Raw genomic sequence first — 19,383 nt, 5'->3', positions numbered from 1 at the left:
CAAGATGGCCACCTCACAAGTCTTCATTGCCAGGTAGCTAGAAGGTGAGGCAAGGAGGTATTGCCCCAAGATGGCCGCCTGGGGAAGAGGCAGTGCCACCCAATGGCCACCACAATGGTCTTCCTTGATAGATTGGGTGAAGGCCCAAGATGGCCGCCCGAGAAGCGAGGGATAAGTGATGGGCAGCGCAACAAAATGGCCGTCTGAGACGTCTTCCCTGCCCCAGCGCATCCAGGGGGCTCAAGGAGACCGGGAGGTTAGCGCCACCCGCTGGCTGCCTGAGGAGTCCGCACTTCCCCCCTTCCCCTCCAGGGGGGTGGGGGGAGGCCAATATGGCCGCCCAAGCGTGACCGCTGTCCTCTCGGCGGCAGGAGGTGTCGGAGAAGAGCGACCGCATCGCCCAGCTGGAGCAGGAGAAGGCGGCTCTGTGCAGGCGACTCCAGGAGAGCCCGGGCTACCGGCTGCCCAGCCACAAGGAGTCGACCTTCATCTGACGGACGAGGTCACTTCCTCCCGTCGACCTACCAGACGAGGTCACTTCCTTCTGAGAGCAAAGATGTAATTTTCTCCTGGGGCAATGATGTCACTTCCTGTCATTTGCCCAAGGCCAGTGAGGTCACTTCCTTCTACCCCACCCCCCAGTGCAGTCATTTCCTGCTGGACCTGGAAGGAACTAGCTCACTTCTTCCTCCTGTCCTGTTATGTCATTTCCTCTGTCCTGTCATTGGTCTATGATGTCATGCTCCTGATGGTGTCACATCATCTTCAGACTCTGCTGACATCACTTCCTCTTCAGAGCCTTTAGGCGTCACTTCCTCCTCCTCGCTTTTTCTGGTGATGTCACTGACTTCTTCACTTCCCGTCCCTTCTTCCTTCAGCCCATGTGGTTGTTTCATAGTCAAGTCCAACCCTGCCCCACCCTCAGAGGTCACGGCCTTTCTTGTGGACACACATACACAGTCTGACACAACCACTCCATGATGTCACACTCCTGGCTTCCTGTCATCTGGGAGCCTCCCACTGACATCACTTCCTGGATTATGGGTAACAAGAGGGCTAATAACTGACTGTCCAAAGAGGCTTTCAATGGGGAATACCCACAGTGCTTTGCACCAGCTCCAGCATGACCCTTAGCTATAGATCTATGGGGTCCCCATCCCGCCCTGCATACCCCTCTGCTTCCCCCACCCCCTCAACCCACACTTTTACTTGTGTGCATTTTCAGGGTTCCCTCCCTGACCCCTTTGTGGGGTGTGACACATTGTCTATGTTTAAGTGCCCTCTAGTGGCTGGATTCAGACCTGCACATGTGTCATTAGCCCTCTAGTGCTTAAAGCTGATGGGGCTCCTTTTGACAACACATAGCGTGAGCTTTACCCTCCACGTTAGCCCCCATCCTCCCCCACTTCAGACGATGGAGGTGGGGGGGAAGACTCCAAGGTATTTATTCTAATCGCTGTAAATAGCTTGACTGCAATTAATATAATAAACTTGGTCAAAAGGAAAGGACAGAATTCAAGCTTCACTTCTTCATTCATTGTCCCAGTCCCTGCCTTGCTGAACCAGCCAGTCCCTTGGACTGGGGCTGGATGAGAGACAGTGCCCCCTAGAGGGGCCAGCCCCCTGTCCCATTCCCCACCCCCATGAGCCAGCCAGTGCCTGCCCTGGGGCCAGGTGGGAGCCGGCGCTTCCTAGAGGGGACAGGCCCCATGTCCCAAATCAGAACTGGAATTCACCTCTTCTGCAGCATTATCAATTTCCTTTATTAACAGCAGTTTAATTAAAAAACAAAAACAAAACTAACCAAAAAAAAAACTAACCAAAAAAAAAAAAAGCACAGCCACCCAAACAATAAACCCAATTTAAAATCATCACCCAGAAATACCAGAATCACTGGAAATAAATAAATATAATCCAAAAATAATTCACTTATTCAAAATAAGTAGCCAAAATATACAAATCCCCCACAACTCTTCCAACCATTAGGAGATGAAATTTAAAAAGCATCTCGGGTCGGGATGATCATGGGCAGCTTCGAAAGGCAGAATACAGATCACAGCCCTGTCATGCCAGGCACTGCAAACCCCGCCCTCCCCAACTAAGATCAGGGCGCCAGGCGCTGCACATACCCCTCCTGACTAAGATCAGGGCCCCTGTTGCACTAGGTCTGCATACAGACACTGGATAGTTTCAGCCTGGAAGTGCTTACAGACTAGACAGACCAAGGGGAAACTGAGGCACAGACAAGGAAAGGGACTTGCCCAGCAGAGGCAGGAATTGACTCCAGGAGTCCAGACATGCAGCCTTGGGCGTTAACACAAGGCAGCCTGGCCATTCTGTGCTCTGCGGCCTAGGAGAACATTCAGCAGAGGGGCACCCAGGAGGTTCTGAGTTTGAATCCCACCACTGTGACTGAGAGGCCCTGACCTCCAGGAGCTCTCGCCATGACTCACACTGGGCGATGGTGCTGGGAAATGGAGTCAGGGGTGTAACGTTCATCCCACAAAGTTGGGGGGAAATATATTATTTTTTGCTGGAAATTATTCGTATTTCTGGTGTCAGCTCAGAAAAGCATCTCAAACAGCCCGTCCCGGATTCCCGACCTGGGGGTGTCACGGTATGACCCCCACCCCAGTTCTAGGAGACAGGATATCGCCATTAATTTAAGAGCGTCCCAGCCCGGTGCGGTACCACTTGTCTCCACTAGGGGGTACCCTACAGGAAGAGCATCCCAGCCGGGTGCAGTACCACCTGTCTCCACTAGGGGGTGCCATAGCCAGGACTGGATGCTGTACCTTAGCTACACACACACTAGGGGGCGCCCTGTAGCATCAGTGCCCCAGCCCGACATAAAAGGCCACCTGAACGGCCAACGCTGCCATTCCCCACCAGGGGGTGAGGGCCAGGTCCCCCGCGGCGCCAGCAGGAGGCGCCGCCACTGGGCACCGATACTCCTCTCCCAGCCGGTTGGTCACCAGAAGCTCCGCCTCCCGCGTGCAGCAATCAGAGGAGTAGGTGGCGGTGGCAGCCTGGCCATCAGCCCAGTGGGGTACAGCCGTGCCCCCTGCCTGCACCGACCGGATGCCGTCCCCGTCCCAGATCCGCAGCCTGGCCGTCCAGCGGCGCTCGCGGCAGGGGGACCCTGGTGGGCCACAGGTGCCAGCCACCGAGGTGACGTTGCAGGGAGGAGAGGCGCGATTCGGCACCTGCAGGAAAAAACCGACAGGGTGGGCGAACAGGCCAGCGCTGGGACATGAGCCCACCGGCTAGGGGGGCGCACACAGATTTTTACACGTTAACAACTCACCACGTTTAGGGGTGTTTCATTTCCTTTGTTTTTGTCTTAATGATTCATAAAGCTTCCTGGGTATTGAATTTCCCCCATCGTATCGGGAGCTCACTCCGTTTCTTTGTGTGTCGCTTCCCCAGTTTTATAGAAACGCTTCACAAAGTGTTTGGGTTGTTATTTGCCCTCATTTGATATTAACAAATCACCACATTTCTTCGCTATTTCATTTCCGTTAACGCTCAATGACGTTTAACGGCCTTTAACAGCCCTCGTTTTACCCTGACAACTCACGTCGTCTTTGACTATTTCATTTCCCTAGTTTTAGGTCAATTACGCTTTGGCATTTCGCTTCCCTCAGTTTATAGTGAAAACTCACAATGTTGTTTTTTTAACATTTCATTTCCTTAGTTTTACATGGGCAGATCGCAACATTTATGGCATTGACTTTCCCTAATTTTATACTCACGAGTCACAATTTGGGGGTGCCTTTACATTTCTCATCTTACCCCAAAATCTTGGGGATCATTATTTCATTTCTCCAGTTTTATGCTAATGATTCACAGAGTCTAGGGAATTAATTATCCTGGTTTTCTATGGCTGACTGACAACGCTCTGGCCACCTTCTCGATCCCTGTTTTTTTCAATGACTCACAAAGCTTTCTGGCATTTGATTTCTCTGGGAGTGTGTGACGTTGCACTCTGTACGATTTTATGAAGTGTGCTGAGGAGTGGGAATACGATGTAACTAAAACATGCTTCATGCAAAAGGTCTCTTGGAAGGTATCATTACAAAGCTTACAATCTACTGAGCATGGACATCCTATTTGTATAAATGTACCACTCTTGTATCTGAAACTAGAATCATGAAATATTAACTCTGAGGGCCTATTGTACTTGTGCAAAGTGTGGGCCGTTAATGGTGGTTTGAAATCTTGATCGCTCCCAGGAGCCAGGACAATTGGCTGCAGATGGATGTGTTTCACCTGGAAGTTTTCCTGCAGATGTGTGTGCTGACAGGTGGGCAATGAAGTCCTGCCGTGACATGTGATCATGTCACCTGAACTGGAATCCATCTTTAAATGGGCGCTTTTCCATTGAGAAGGAGGGGTGGGAACCCAGGGCAGCGCCATAACAAGGGCCAGGTGAATGAGGCACCTGTCTCGGGCATGCAAAGCGGAGGGACGCAGCCTCCACCATGATCGGTGGCGCTTCGGCGGGTCCCTGAATCCCTTTTGGAGGGAAGGATCTGCCGCCGAATTGCCGCCGCCGCTTCATTCATTCTTCGGCGGCAGAGCCTTCCCTCCGACAGGGACTCAGGGACCCGCTGCCGAAGAGCCTGGAGCCGGCCCTTCCCTCGGCTGCAAAAATTCCTTGTTACGGCTCTGACCCAGAGGGACAAAGGATTCCCACCTTGTGCCCAAGATCTATAAATGGGTGGAAGAGAAGGAGCCATCATGAGGAATCCCTGAGCTACCACCTGAGCTGGAACAAGGGCTGGAGCAGGGGAAGGATTGTGCCCAGACTAGGAATGTGCCTGGTCTGTGATAGAAGCTTATTGAAACGTCCGAGGGTGAGATTTTATCTGTATTCAGTTTATTACTGCAGTAAGCTTAGACTGGCGCGGTTTATTTTATTTCGCTTGGTAATTCACTTTGTTCTGCCTGTTACTACTTGGAACCACTTAAATCCTCCTTTCTGTATTTAATCAAATCACCTTTTACTTATCAACTAACCCAGAGTGTGTGTTAATACCGGGGGGAGGGGGAACAGCTGTGCATCTCTATCAGTGTTATAGTGATGAGTTTACCCTGCATAAGCTTTATCCAGGGTAAAACGGATTGATTTGGGCTTAGACCCCACTGGGAGTTGGGCATCTGAGTGTTAGAGACAAGCACACTTCTGTCAGCTGCTTTCAGGTCAACCTGCAGCTTTGGGGCAGGTAATTCAGACCCTGAGTCTGTGCTGGAGCAGACGGGCGTGTCTGGCTCAGCAGGAGGGAGTGCTGGGGGCCCCGAGCTGGCAGGGAAAGCAGGGGCAGAAGCAGTCGGCAGCCCCAAGGGGGTTTCTGTGATCCAGCCCGTCACAGAGTTTTCTCAGAAACTCACAAAGTTTGGGCCGTTGCATTTTAGTTTCAGCAGCTCAGGAAGTTCTGCTGCAGGACGTTTCATTTCCCTGCTTTTTTGCTGAACAGCCAAGAGCCATTGCAGAGCGAGCGCCCTGGTGCCATCGGCTGGCTGCGGCTGTGCATGCCCCCCCGGACTCACCGACGGCCAGTGCAGCACCAGGAGCTGGATGAAGGCAAAGTTGGCGTCCCCGGCTGGGGAAAGGGGGTCGGCGCGGAGGGTGACGGTGACGGCCGAACCGGGGGGGGCACTGCCGGGCACCCGCAGCGAGATGACACCCGTCGCCGTCTGGTTCCTGCCCAGCTGCAGCCTGCGCGAGAGGCGGGGTCAGCACCGGTGGGGGCGGGCGGGGCCGGGGAAAGGGACAGATGGATGCAAGCTAGGAGCCGAAGAGGGACAGATGGATGCTCTGGGGCAAGGAGGGACGGGCAGAGAGACCGACCCCGGGAGCCAAAGGATGGATGGACGGACCGATCCAGGGAGCCAATGGACAGATAGCCTGGGAGCCAAGGGATGGATGGACGGACACACCAACCCTGGGAGACAATGGACAGAGGCACAGACAGCCTGGGAGCCAAGGGATGGATGGACGGACAGAGCAACCCTGGGAGCCAAGGGACGGATGGGTGGACAGAGCAACCCTGGGAGCCAGTGGACCAACCGACGGACAGACCGATCAACCCAGGGAGCCGATGAATGGATGGACAGACCGACCCAGGGAGCCAGGGGATGGATGGATGGTCGGACGGACAGACCGAGCCAGGGGATGGATGGATGGTCGGACGGACAGACCGAGCCAGGGGATGGATGGATGGTCGGACGGACAGACCGAGCCAGGGAGCCAGGGGATGGATGGATGGTCGGACAGACAGACCGAGCCAGGGGATGGATGGATGGTTGGACGGACAGACCGAGCCAGGGAGCCAGGGGATGGATGGATGGTTGGATGGACAGACCGACCCAGGGAGCCAGGCGATGGACGGTCGGACGGACAGACCGAGCCAGGGGATGGATGGACGGATGGACAGACCGAGCCAGGGGATGGATAGGCAGGACACACCGACCCTAGGAGCTGACGGATGGACAGACAGACGGGCGGCCAGCCTGCGGAGCCGAGCACAGACAGACAGACAGACAGATGGGGCCCCGGGGCGTTACCGTGGGCTGGAGGTGCTGACGGGGTAGCTGGGGTCGCTGCTCACGGCCAGGCCTAGCTCCTGGGGCTCCTTGGGGTTCCAGACCCACCAGGAGACGGCGCCTGTCTGCCCTGGGAACAGGGGCCCGGTTCTGCTCAGCTGGGGGGAGAACCGGGGAGAGCTGGCTCTGGGGTGGAGTGCACACCGACCCCCACTGGGCCCCCCACCCCCGCCGCATAGCGACCCCCATAGCCTCCCCACCCCCTCCCTGCAGCACGGAGCCCCCACCCCCTCCCTACCACACGCTGACCCCCACTGGGCCCCCTCTTTGCCGCATGGCAACCCCCATAGCCTCCCCCCCCCCTCCCTGCAGCACGGAGCCCCTACCCCCTCCCTACCACACGCTGACCCCCACTGGGCCCCCTCCCTGCCGCATGGAGACACCCATAGCCTCCCCACCCCCTCTCTGAAGCACAGAGCCCCTCATTGCACCCCCGGTCCTCTCCCTGCCCCACAGCACCCCCCAGAGCCCCTCGGCCCCTCCCTGGAGCCCAGGTCCCCTAGCGCCACCCTGGGCCCAGCAGCACCGACCTGCAGCAGGAACCCCACGGCCGAGGTGACCTGGGGGGCTGGTCGCTCCACGCGCCCGCCCCGGCTGTCGGACCCTCGCAGGATCAGCACAAAGCCCCCCCGGGGCAGGGCCGGGGGCAGGGCTGTGGCATAAAGCCCTGTCCCCTTGGCCACTTCCTGGAGCAGCAGCTCCTCGCCCAGCCGCCGGCCCGTGACGGGGTCCGCCAGCTCCACGGCCTCCATCCGCACCGAGCCCCCACCCGGCCGGGTCAGCCCCGTCACGGCCAGGACCAGCGACAGCGGCAGCCCTGTCGGGTCAGAACCAGAACCGAGTCCAAGCCCCCATCGAGACGATCCCCGACCACGGCAGAGCCCAAAGCCCTTGGGCTCGGATGCGGCCGCTTCTGGGGCGGGGCAGCTGGGAGAACAGCTACACACAACGCCACATGGGGAGGGCTCGCCTGGCATGGAGATGCAGCCAGCTCTGGGGCAGGGCGGCTGGGGAACAGCCGCACATAACGCCACATGGGGAGGGCTCGCCCAGCGCGGAGATGCAGCCAGCTCTGGGGTGGGTGGCTGGGGAACAGCCACACAACGCCACATGGGACCGGCTCGCCCGACACGGAGATGCAGCCAGTTCTAGGGCGGGGCAGCTGGGGGAACAGCCCCACAACAACTTGGGAGAGGAAGTGATGGGAGATTCACAGCTGAGTGAAAGCAGAGTGACCCCAGGCTGGAATCTGGCCAGCGCACTGGGGCTCCCCATACACAGCCCCCTAGCACTGCCCTGGGGCAATGGGGCCAGCCCTGATGGGGAGGGGAGAGCCCCCTGCTAAGCCCCTCCGCCCCCCGCTCTTACCTCTCACGGGACGACTGTCCAGCTTGAAAAGTCCTGGGTGGGGCCCCTTGGCCGGGACAGCGAAGTAATACAGGAAATCCAGCGAGCTGTTGCCTGGTAACACAGCGGGGGGACCCCATTAGGGGACAGGCCCCTGCCCCATTCCCCCCCCCGAGCCAGCCAGTCCCTGCCCTGGGGCCGGGTGGGAGCCGGCACCCCCCAGAGGGAGCAGGCCCCATACCCCATTCCCTCCCACGTTTAACCCTTTCCTCACCTCGCACGTGCACCGAATAGTTGCCCTGCGCCTGCACCTCCAGGGTCCAGAGGCCGACGGGTGGCCGGGGCGAGAGCTCGAGCCGGTGGAAAGTCCCGAATCGCCGGCTGGTGCCCAGGGGGCCGCTGGTGGCGTCTGAGGTCTGGGAGGTCCCTGTGGGGCGAAGGGGCAGATGGGGAGAGGCTGGGACACGCAGATCCCTCCCCCCGATTGGGTGGGGCGTCTCCCCCTGGAATCACCCGTGGGGTCGCGGAGTCGGAAGGTGCCGACGTCCCCCTGGACGGTCACGACAGCCCCGTCCACCCGGCTGTCGACCCAGAAGTGGTGGCTCTCCCAGGCAGCCCGTTTCTTTCGCCCCCTCCGGCCCAGCCCCCCAGGGCCCGAGCTGCCCCCCTTCTGGTACTGAAACAGGGTCACCTGGAAACACAGGCCCCCCACCCCCAAAACACAGCAGGGTCAGCACTGTCCCGGACGCCGAGGTCCCTCCTCTCCATCCCCCTCCAAGAAGCAAGGGACATGAGCTGCTGTCCCGGATGCCTGGGTCCCATTCCCCATCCCTGTCTCCGCCTCCCGGGGGACAACTCTGTGCTGCTGTCCCGGACACCTGGGTCCCATTCCCCATCCTTGTCTCCAGCCCCACCCGGGGTGACAACCCAGCGCTGCCGTCCTGGACGCCTGGGTCCCCTCTCCATACCGAGGAAGCAGTGGTCTCTCCAATGACGCCCGCCACCTGCCGGATGTTGTCGTTGTCGGTGAAGATGACCTGGCCCCCGGAGGTGCGGGCCAGGCCCACGTACAGGTCAAAGCGGTCAGCGGCCAGCACCTCCCGCCTCACACGCGTCCTGGAGGGGTCCTCCGTGATCAGGAAAGTCACCTGGTGAGGAAGCAAGAGGAGCTGCGAGACCATGGCTTTGTTATTGTAGGGCCTACTCAAAGCGCTGGGGTGGTTGGGGTTTGTTATTTAATCCTTAGTGGGACGGTTTGTGTTATATCCAGGCCTAACCCAATGCTCTTTTTGTTCTGGTTTCCTCTTGGTGTGTTATTGTAGGGCCTACCAAAAGTGCTCTCCTTCCTTCGATTTCTCACTTCTCTCAGTTTGGGTGGTTTGTTATCGCAGGGCCTCCCGGAAGTCCTGACATCGGTTTGCTTTGCTCTGCCAGGTTGTTAGTGTAGGGTCTCTTGGGCATCCGTTTGTTTTGGGATGGTCTCTCACCCGCCAGGGGCTGCCCACCTTGCACCTGCGCTCCTGGATCAGGGCCTCCACGCTGGTCCGGAGGTGGGCGTCCTTCGCCGAGGCGTCTGTGAAGACGAAGATCTCGGACATGGGGGGCGAGTGCAGCAGGGCCAGCTGGGGGGACACAGAGAGCTGTTGGGGGGGGACAGATGGGGGGGGCTGTGGGCTGGGGGGACCAAAGTTGGGGGGGAGCGGGAGATCAGAAATGGGGGTTTGTGGGGAGAGGGGGAGTAGAATGGGGAGAGGGGAAGGGAATGGAAGGTAAAAACTGGGGGTTTGGGGGAATCAGGGGAGCAGGATTGGGGGCTGTGGGGTGGAATTTGAGGGGGATGAGAAGTGGGAGGGCTGTGGGCGGCGGGGGAGCAGGATTGGGGGGCTGAGGGGCAGGGATTGGGGGGCTGAGAAGTGGGGGGTTGGGGAGCAGGATTGGGGGGATGAGAAGTGGGAAGGCTGTGGTGGGCAGCGGGAGCAGGATTGCGGGGCTGAGGAGCAGGGATTGGGTGGCTAAATGGGGGGGTTATGGGGGCAGGCACGGGGAGCAGGATTGGGAGTGATGAGAAGTGGGGTGGCTGCAGGGGAAGCAGGATTGAGGCTGCGGGGCAGGGAATGGGGGGCTGAGAAGTGGGAGGGTCATGGGGGGCAAGATTGCAGGGGTGAGAAATGCGGGGGGGCTGCCAGGGGCAGGACCCGGCTCCGGTACCTGCAGAGCCGACAAACACATCTCAGGCTCATCGCCCCCGGCCAGGGGGCTGATCGAATTCAGGATCCTCAGGAACTCGTCGGCGTCGCTCGTCTTGTGCACGGGCCCGAAGCCTGAAGGGGGAAACTGAGGCAGGGGGGCCAGGCTCGGGGAAGGGCGGGAGTCAAAGAGCAATCGCCCAAAATCCCGCTGGGCCCCACCCCCAAATGCCCTGAGCGGTCTCACCCAGCCCCCCAATTCTCCCTCTGAACCCCACAGCCCATGACGTGTGTCTGTTACAGACGTGTCTACACTTGGGGAAAACCCACTAGCCTGGACTCAGCCTGGGATGGACCCACACTCCACCCCTGCCCCCAAGCCCCCATCCCGCCTCTTTCCGGCTTCCGCCCCCGAGTGACGCTCGGAGCTGGCGGGACGGGGTGGGACCGGTCGTTCCCTTGCTGCTGGCCCCATTGCTGACCCCCAGGCGTCCCCCCGAAACACAGGGCCCCCCGAAGCCCAGACACTGGTGGAGCCAGGCCCATGTGTTTGGTGGAGCCAGGCCCGTATAACTCGCTGCCGATGCAGCTGAGAGCAAAGAGCCTAGACTTGGGGGGGACGGGCTGAGCCCAGGCTGGGGGTGTCTGGCCTGTGACAGGAACAACTGGGGGGTTAAGCTGCAGGCCGGGGCAGCTGGCCCCAAAAACCTCCGCCAGCTGCCTGGGACGGCGTTTGGGGGGGAACTTGCTGCTTACAACCAGCAGCTTTAGCGCATTAAACTTTGTTTGCGTGTTGCTCTGATCCGTTCGCTACGCCGCACAGGCACGGGAAATCTCTCGTCTGGAGTTAATAAACTTGGTGAGTTTGGTCTAGAACCCGGAGCTGGGAATCCTGCCCCGGGCAGAAAGCTGGGGGGTTCCCCTTCCCACGGAAGGAGGGGGCAGACTTCGCGAGCCTGCGCTGGGCAGGACGAGACGGTAACGTTTGGGGTTCGCCCTCCCATGCGGAGCCGATCCCAGTGTCTGGGGCAGCCGCAGCCGGGCGGGTCGTGTGCTGGTGAAAGGGTGAGACCGGGAGCGGGTCTGCAGTGCCAAGGGATCCCGGGCTGGTGGGTCAGGCGGCCTCAGTGGGACCCCAGGGGGAACCTGTCACACCCCCCAGCCCCCCAACGCCCCACCCCCCTCCCACCGACTCTGGGGACCCATCGCCCCCTTCCCCGGGCCCAGGGACCCCCGAACGCACTGGGGTCGTGGAAGGGGACGAGCAGGTAGAAGTCGGGCTCCTCGGGCCCCCCCAGCCGGCGGGTGAGGATGTCGTGGGCCTGGAGCCGGGCAGCCCCGATCTCCTCGCCCATGCTGCCCGTGGTGTCCAGCACGAAGCTGAGCCCCACGGCGGGGCTGACGTCCAGCAGCCTGCGGGACCGGGGGACACAGACAGACGCTCGGTCACCGCCGGGAGGGATGGGGCCAAGCAGGGGGATGTGACCCTGGATCTAGGTGTGGGGGATCTGGCTGTGGGGGCCTGGTCCGAGTGGGGCGACGTCACCCCAGGATCTGGGTATGGGAGCCAGGGCCAAGTGGGGGGACACCCCGGATCCAGGGATGGGGCCGATACAGGTGTGGGGGGCCAGGCCTGAGCAGGTGGACATCACCCCACGAGCCGGGTGGGGGGGACAGGGCTGATCTGGTGGTGTGGGGAGGGGGCCCGAGCGGGGTGGGGGGGGATGGCTCGCGGTGGGGGCCTCTCACCTCATGAATCGCTTGTCATGGGCCAGGTCCCGCCGCAGGTCGCGCAGGAACTGGGCCGAGGCCTCGAGGGCCAGGCTGGCCGCCGGGCCGTGCAGATAGTGGTGGGGGGAGAAGAGGGGGGACGAACTGTCCTTGTTTATCCCCCCTTGGGGGTCCCGCAGGCGGCTGCTGTCGAACTGCCCCCCATGGCTGCATTTCCCTGGGGGGGTACAGAGGAGAAAGGGTTCAATTAGCCTCCCTGCTCCCCTAAATCGCCCCCAGGACCCCCCAAAACCCCTCCCCATTAAAATCTCCCCCCACATTGTCCTGCCTGATTTTTGGGGTCACCCTTTGTTGATGCCCCATGATCCCAATATCAACCCCAACCCTGCTCCCCAATTATTGGGGTCACCTCTGCCTCCCCAAAGCATAGCCAGCCACCCCTTCACCCCCGAATCATCCATAGCAACCCTGAGCTCCCTGAAAGGTAACCCACACATTATCGGGGTCACCGTCTTTGCCCCCCAACCCATTCGCCCTCAGTATTAGGTGCTCATTGCTTGCAGCAGAAATAAGCAGCATCCCCGTAAATTATTGGGGTCTTGCCCTCTGCCCCCCCACCTAACCAGGAACCCCAAATCAGCAAGCTTCATAGCTCCCCCAACATTGGTATCACCCCTTAAAATCTTGGGGGCCCCTCCCTAATGCTTTGGCAGACACCAGACATGCACCCCAAGACTGGTGTTTCCACATCACCCCCACATAAGCCCTCCCCCTGGGGGGATCAGAGCCCCCCTTTGTTCCCTCTGCACTGCAAAATGTTGGGGTGCTGGTCAATGCTGCAGACCCCCAGGCTGTGGGAAATTGGAGGCTGTGCAGGAGGAAGGTACTGGGGGGTGTCTCCCCTACCCAGGGGAGAACGGGCACCCCCAAACCCAGCCCCACTGAGCCATACCAGGCGGTTTCTCTGGCTCGGAGCCAAAATACCCGCTGGTGAGCAGCCCACGCTCCCGCAGCGAGCCCAGGAGGTTCCCCTCGCACGTCCAGCCGGTGCAGGAGCAGCAGGTCCGGACATCGGCTGCGGGAGAGACCGGGAAAGGGGGGGTCCGAAGGTAGATCCGGCCGCACACCTGGGTTCTGTCCCCAGCGCCGTCCCAGAACCTCCCCTCCTCCGGGCACGTGGCTGCTCCATGCCTCAGTTTCCTCAGGAGAAAGGAGGACCAGGAATTTCTTAGGAGTGCAGCACCCGGCGCGACGGGGCCCCAATCTCAGGTGGGGGGGGTCTGGGCAGTGCCCAGGGCAGTGCCCATTGTGACAGTGCCCTGATCTCAGTGTGTGGGGAAGCTGGGAAGCACATGGCACAATGGGGCCCCAATCTCGGTTGGGGGGTCTGGGCAGCGCCCGGCGCAAGGGGGACCCCGATCTCAGGCTGGGCAGACGGCCAGGGTGGGGCTGGTACCTCCAGCAATGGAGCCCAGCTCACGGCTGGGTTGGAGCAGGTCCGGGTGGATCCTGCGGTGACCCAGTTCGACCCAGTTACTATGGCTGTAGAAATCCTGCCGGGAGGGGAGACAGATTGGGGGGGGAAGGAGCAGGGGGGAGATGGGAGAGAAATAAATGGACGGACCATGGAGCACCCCCGGCCACCCCCTCCTGGCCTTCTGGGTCACCCCAAGGGCCGTCAAGTGTGAGAGCACCCCACCCCACCCCCCACGCTGGGCGGAAGGGAAGGGGGGCAGCAGCCGGGAGAGAGATGGGAGGAGATGGGTGGATGGACAGAGCTGGGATGGAGGGATGGACAGAAGGGGGCAGAGATGGATGCGTGGATGGACACAGATGGATGGACGGACAGACGGGCAGAAGTAAATGGGTATCATGGACAGATGGATGAACAGGGCAGAGATGGATGGATGAACAGGGCAGAGATGGATGGATGGATGGACAGATGGAGGCAAAGATGAAGGGGTAGCATAGATAGATGGACAGAGGGATGGATGGGGGCAGAAGTGGATGAATGGATGGACAGATGGATGGACAGAGGGATGGATGGGGCCAGAGGTGGATGAATGGATGTACAGATGGATGGACAGAGGGATGGAGGGGGGCAGAGGTGGATGAATGGATAGATGGATGGATGGACAGACGGAGGCAGAGATGAAGCAGTAGCATGGACAGATGCACAGATGGATGGACAGACAGCATGGACAGGTGGCATGGATGGGGGCATGGGTGGATGTACCGAAAGATGGGAGCAGAGATGGACAGACGGATGGATGGGGCAGAGGTGGATGAATGAATGGATGGACGAGGGAAGAGACGGACAGATGGATGGACAGAGGGATGGATGGATGGACGGACAGACGGGGGCAGAGATGGATGGACAAATGGGAGCAGAATTGGATAGAGGGATGGATCGGGGCAGAGGTGGATGGATGGACAGACGGATGGATGGGGGCAGAGGTGGATGAATGGATGGGGGAAGAGACGGACAGATGGACAAACGGGGGCAGAGATGGACGGACAGATGCTGGGTAACCAGAGGGCTGGAGCTGAGCAGCGCCGGGCGGACAGACGGGGCTGGACAAGAGGGCGGAGGGACCCCGGCGGCCGGGGCAGACCTGCAGGGAGTGGAGCAGCTGGCCGAGGTGCTGGCGGGCGAGGGGGTACAGCTCGGCGCCCAGGGCCTGCAGCACCTCGTGCCGGGCGTGCAGGAGGGAGGCGCTGGCCGGCCGCAGCAGCTCGCCGTCGAAGTGCAGCACCGGGTCGTCCCGTGCCGCTGGCAGGAAGTCCAGGGCCGCGTTGGCGTTGGCCACCTCCACCAGCGCCGCGCGGAACCGCCGGGCCGACGCCCCGGGGCCGTAATACGCCGCAAACACCTCGTCCGCCAGCAGGGGCCGGCCCTGGGGGGAGAGAGAGCAGCCGTGAGACGCCGGCGCCTTCCCTGGGGGCGCTGGCTGGCTCAGGGGGGCACGGAATGGGGCCCGGGACCTCTCCCCTCTAGGGGGCACCAGCTCCCACCTGGCCCCGGGGGGGGACTGGCTGGCTCAGGGGGGCAGGGAATGGGGCCTGGGACCTCTCCCCTCTAGGGGGCACCAGCTCCCACCTGGCCCCGGGGGGGGACTGGCTGGCTCAGGGGGGCAGGGAATGGGGCCCGGGACCTCTCCCCTCTAGGGGGCACCAGCTCCCACCTGGCCCCGGTGTGGGGACTGGCTGGCTCAGGGGGGCAGGGAATGGGGCCCGGGACCTCTCCCCTCTAGGGGGCACCAGCTCCCACCTGGCCCCGGGGGGGGGGGACTGGCTGGCTCAGGGGGGCAGGGAATGGGGCCTGGGACCTCTCCCCTCTAGGGGGCACCAGCTCCCACCTGGCCCCAGGGCAGGGACTGGCTGGCTCAGGGGGCAGGGAATGGGGCAGGGCCCTGGCTCCTCTAGAGGGCGCCGGCTGCCCCCGGCCCAGGCTCACCTGGAACTGCTCCCAGGCAGGGCGCCGGCCGTGGGGGGGGCGGCAGGTCCCGGAAGAGCTCCAGGGTGGCGTTGAGCAGCGCGTCCTCTGTCAGGTCCTGGTGGGTGGTGGAGCCCCAGGCCAGGGCCATGGCCCGGGACCAGAAGTTGGGGAAGAAGCCGAGGGCCCCGTGGGGCGCCAGGAGCAGCAGGGGCAGGGCCCACAGGGGGCCCCACGGCCGGGCTGCAGAACGCGCCATAGCGGGGACATGGAGCTGCAGGGAGCAAAGGGTTAAAATAGGGGAAGCTGCTCCAGGCGGGGCAGCACCCCCTAGTGCCGCCCTGGGGCATTGGGTCCTGCAGTGCCCCCTAGTGCCCCCCACCCTGCTCCCTGCAACCCAGCTCCCCCTGCTGCCCCCACCCCGCTCCCTACTGACCCCCACCCTGCTTCCTGCAGCCCAGCTCCCCCTGCTGCCCCCACCCCGCTCCCTACTGACCCCCACCCTGCTTCCTGCAGCCCAGCTCCCCCTGCTGCCCCCACCCCGCTCCCTAGTGACCCCCACCCTGCTTCCTGCAGCCCAGCTCCCCCTGCTGCCCCCACCCCGCTCCCTACTGACCCCCACCCTGCTTCCTGCAGCCCAGCTCCCCCTGCTGCCCCCACCCCACTCCCTAGTGACCCCCACCCTGCTTCCTGCAGCCCAGCTCCCCCTGCTGCCCCCACCCCGCTCCCTAGTGCCCCCCACCCTGCTCCCTGCAACCCAGCTCCCCCTGCTGCCCCCACCCCACTCCCTAGTGACCCCCACCCTGCTTCCTGCAGCCCAGCTCCCCCTGCTGCCCCCACCCCGCTCCCTAGTGACCCCCACCCTGCTTCCTGCAGCCCAGCTCCCCCTGCTGCCCCCACCCTGCTTCCCACAGCCTAGCGCCCCCTAGAAACTCCCCACCCCCCACCCTACAGCCCAGCACCCCCTGCTGCCCCCCACCCGCTTCCCACAGCATAGCACCCCCTAGAAACTCCCCACCCACCTCCCCCTGGTGCCCCCACCCTGCTTCCCACAGCCTGGCGCCCCCTAGAAACTCCCCACCCCGCTCCCTACAGCCCAGCTCCCCCTGCTGCCCCCACCCCGCTCCCTAGTGCCCCCCACCCTGCTTCCTGCAGCCCAGCTCCCCCTGCTGCCCCACCCTGCTTCCCACAGCCTAGCGCCCCCTAGAAACTCCCCACTCGGCTCCCTACAGCCCAGCTCCCCCTGCTGCCCCCCACCCTGCTTCCTAGTGACCCCCACCCTGCTCCCTGCAACCCAGCTCCCCCTGCTGCCCCCACCCCGCTCCCTAGTGACCCCCACCCTGCTCCCTGCAACCCAGCTCCCCCTGCTGCCCCCCACCCCGCTCCCTAGTGACCCCCACCCTGCTTCCTGCAGCCCAGCTCCCCCTGCTGCCCCCCACCCTGCTTCCCACAGCCTAGCGCCCCTAGAAACTCCCCACCCCACTCCCTACAGCCCAGCTCCCCCTGCTGCCCCCCCACCCGCTTCCCACAGCATAGCACCCCCTAGAAACTCCCCACCCACCTCCCCCTGGTGCCCCCACCCTGCTTCCCACAGCCTGGCGCCCCCTAGAAACTCCCCACCCTGCTCCCTACAGCCCAGCTCCCCCTGCTGCCCCCCACCCGCTTCCCACAGCCTGGCGCCCCCTAGAAACTCCCCACCCCGCTCCCTACAGCCCAGCTCCCCCTGCTGCCCCCACCCTGCTTCCTAGTGACCCCCACCCTGCTCCCTGCAACCCAGCTCCCCCTGCTGCCCCCACCCCGCTCCCTAGTGACCCCCACCCCGCTCCCTATAGCCCAGCTCCCCCTGCTGCCCCCCACAGCCTAGCGCCCCCTAGAAACTCCCCACCCTGCTCCCTACAGCCCAGCACCCCCTGCTGCCCCCACCCCGCTCCCTGCTCCCTAGTGACCCCCCCACCCTGCTTCCTGCAGCCAAGCACCCCCTACTGCCCCCCACACTGCTCCCTGCAACCCAGGGCCCCCTACTGCCGCCCTGGGGCACTGGGTCCTGCAGCATCCCCTGCTGCCCCCACCCTGCTCCCTGCTCCCCAGCGACCCCCCACCCTGCTTCCCACAGCCCAGCACCCCCTGCTGCCCCCACCCCGCTCCCCAGCGCCCCCCCACCCAGCACCCCCTGCTGCCCACCCTGCCCCCTACAGCTCAGCGCCCCCTAGTGCCGCCCTGGGGCATTGGGTCCTGCAGCGTCCCCTGCTGCCCCCACCCTGCTCCCTGCTCCCCAGCGCCCCCCCTGCTGCCCCCCACCCTGCTTCCCACAGCCCAGCGCCCTCTGCTGCCCCCACCCCGCTCCCTGCTCCCCAGCGCCCCCCCGCTTCCCACAGCCCAGCACCCCCTGCTGCCCGCACCCTGCTCCCCAGAGCCCCCCTGCCCAGCTCCCCGCTGTCTCCCTGGGTGCAGCTGCCTCCCCCCTTCCCCGCACGTTATCTCTGCAGAGCAGTAGGGTGGAGAACGGGGGCGGGGTCCTGGGGAAGTAACGGCCCGGACTCCTGGGTCCTCGCTTCTCTCCCGGGGAGCAGTGGCTTCTCAGGCAATGCCCTCCCCCCCAATCCCCACTATGCCCCCCACAGCCAGGACCCACAGAGGTGGGGGGACCCAGCTGGCAAACTGGGATCTGCCCTCAGCAGGACACATTTGGGGGCAGGGGGTGAGTTAGGGGTTCCCAGGTGGTGGGGGGGCATGTGGGATCCAGCCTCCTTGGGGGTCCCAGACAGCAGAGACACCCCAAATCCCCCCAGGCGCCCCACACACACAACCAGCAGTTCCCCCCTGCATCCGAGACACAACGCACCCCACCGCACAACCCTGGAGACCCTAACACAACCCCCCCAGCACAGCCAGACCCCAACACCGCCCAGAGACACACGAAAACCCGCAACACACACATCATACATTTGCACACACACGCAACACGCACCATCACCTCCCACAAACACACAACACCTGTGCACACCAACTAGACACACCCCACACCACCCCTCAATACCTGCCAGAGAGACACCCCCACACATACACACACCACCCCTCACAACACATTTCCTAGAGACACACAACACACTCAATCCTCTGGAGACATGCACATTACACAACACCCCCCCCCCCCAGTGTCACTAACAACCCACACCCCACCTATAGACACCACTCGACACCTCCCACCCATAACTGCCAGACCCTCTCCCCACCACACAATCCCGCCCAGCCGGGATACATCCCCCCCACCCCCCCGAGACACCACATCCAGCTGCTAGCAGATCCCCACCCCCAACTCCCTAGAGAACACAACCACCCCCAAACGCCTGCCCCCCGGACGCCTGGGTTCCCTCCCTCAAGCTTCCCCCCCAAAATCCCAGAGCCCAGCACCACCTACTCCCTATAGCTACTCAGCCACGTGGGTCTCAGCTTGGCCCCCCAACTACCGGCTCAGCCAGGGTGGATAGACCCCAGAACTGACCCCTCCCTCAGGGATCCCCTAACCCACCCCCTGCCTTCCCTGGGATATCACCCCCCCACCTGCCCCAGCACCCTTAACCCCCCAAACACGGGGCTCTCTGTACCTGGCTGGCTCCGTCCTCCTCGTCTCCTTCCCCCTCTTCTGACTCCCCGTGGGCGGTCCCCCCCCTACACATACCCAGCCCCCTACGCACCTCCCAGCTCCGGCTGGAGCGACGGCAGGAGAGAGGGAGGGAGGGGGGCCTGGGGCGCCTCCCTCTGACAGGACAGGGGGGCTACCAGGGGAGGAAAATCCTACTGGGGAAACTGAGGCACAGAGCCAGGAATAGAATCGAGCTGTCAGGGCTCCCAGCCCCCCTCCTCGCTGATGTATCCCACCATACCCCACTCCCCTCCCAGAGCCAGAGAACCCAGGAGTCCTGGCTCCCAGCCACCCCCCGCCAGACCCCACTGCCCTTCCCCGGATTCCTGGGCCCCACTCCCTGCCCTCCTAGGGACGAAAGCGCTGCGTTACCATCCCGGACGCCTGGGTCCCATGCCCTCCCCCCACCTGCACTGCGGCTGAGCCGACAG

General features: G+C 62.7%; 1 protein-coding gene across 1 annotated transcript; it reads right to left on the bottom strand.

The window, feature by feature from the left end:
• Window positions 1–1,742: 1,742 nt before the first annotated feature.
• On the bottom strand, window positions 1,743–18,986 carry LOC115640706 (von Willebrand factor A domain-containing protein 7-like). The gene is made up of 17 exons (XM_030543581.1): window positions 18,915–18,986; window positions 15,331–15,417; window positions 14,489–14,770; window positions 13,330–13,426; window positions 12,826–12,948; window positions 11,892–12,090; window positions 11,386–11,555; window positions 10,165–10,277; window positions 9,462–9,578; window positions 8,925–9,104; window positions 8,470–8,647; window positions 8,231–8,383; window positions 7,978–8,070; window positions 7,140–7,426; window positions 6,571–6,707; window positions 5,554–5,722; window positions 1,743–3,206 (listed from the first exon to the last, which is right to left on the bottom strand). The coding sequence occupies exons 1-17, from the start codon at window positions 18,984–18,986 to the stop codon at window positions 2,832–2,834; spliced, it is 2,832 nt and encodes a 943-aa protein (XP_030399441.1). The 3' UTR covers window positions 1,743–2,831.
• Window positions 18,987–19,383: the final 397 nt, after the last annotated feature.

Source organism: Gopherus evgoodei, unplaced genomic scaffold (genome assembly GCF_007399415.2).
Source record: "Gopherus evgoodei ecotype Sinaloan lineage unplaced genomic scaffold, rGopEvg1_v1.p scaffold_32_arrow_ctg1, whole genome shotgun sequence".
NCBI lineage: Eukaryota > Metazoa > Chordata > Testudines > Testudinidae > Gopherus > Gopherus evgoodei.
This window is presented reverse-complemented; position numbering and strand designations above follow the sequence as displayed.

Bases quoted from the DNA above. Each gene is read 5' to 3' on its own strand.
- LOC115640706 (XM_030543581.1), bottom strand. From the start codon at position 18,986: ATGTGTAGGGGGGGGACCGCCCACGGGGAGTCAGAAGAGGGGGAAGGA. The intron at 8,648-8,924 runs GTATGGAGAGGG...CTGTGTTTCCAG, and splicing joins GAGAGACCACTGCTTCCTCG to GTGACCCTGTTTCAGTACCA. The intron at 6,708-7,139 runs GTCGGTGCTGCT...TTCTCCCCCCAG, and splicing joins CCGTGGGGTTCCTGCTGCAG to CTGAGCAGAACCGGGCCCCT.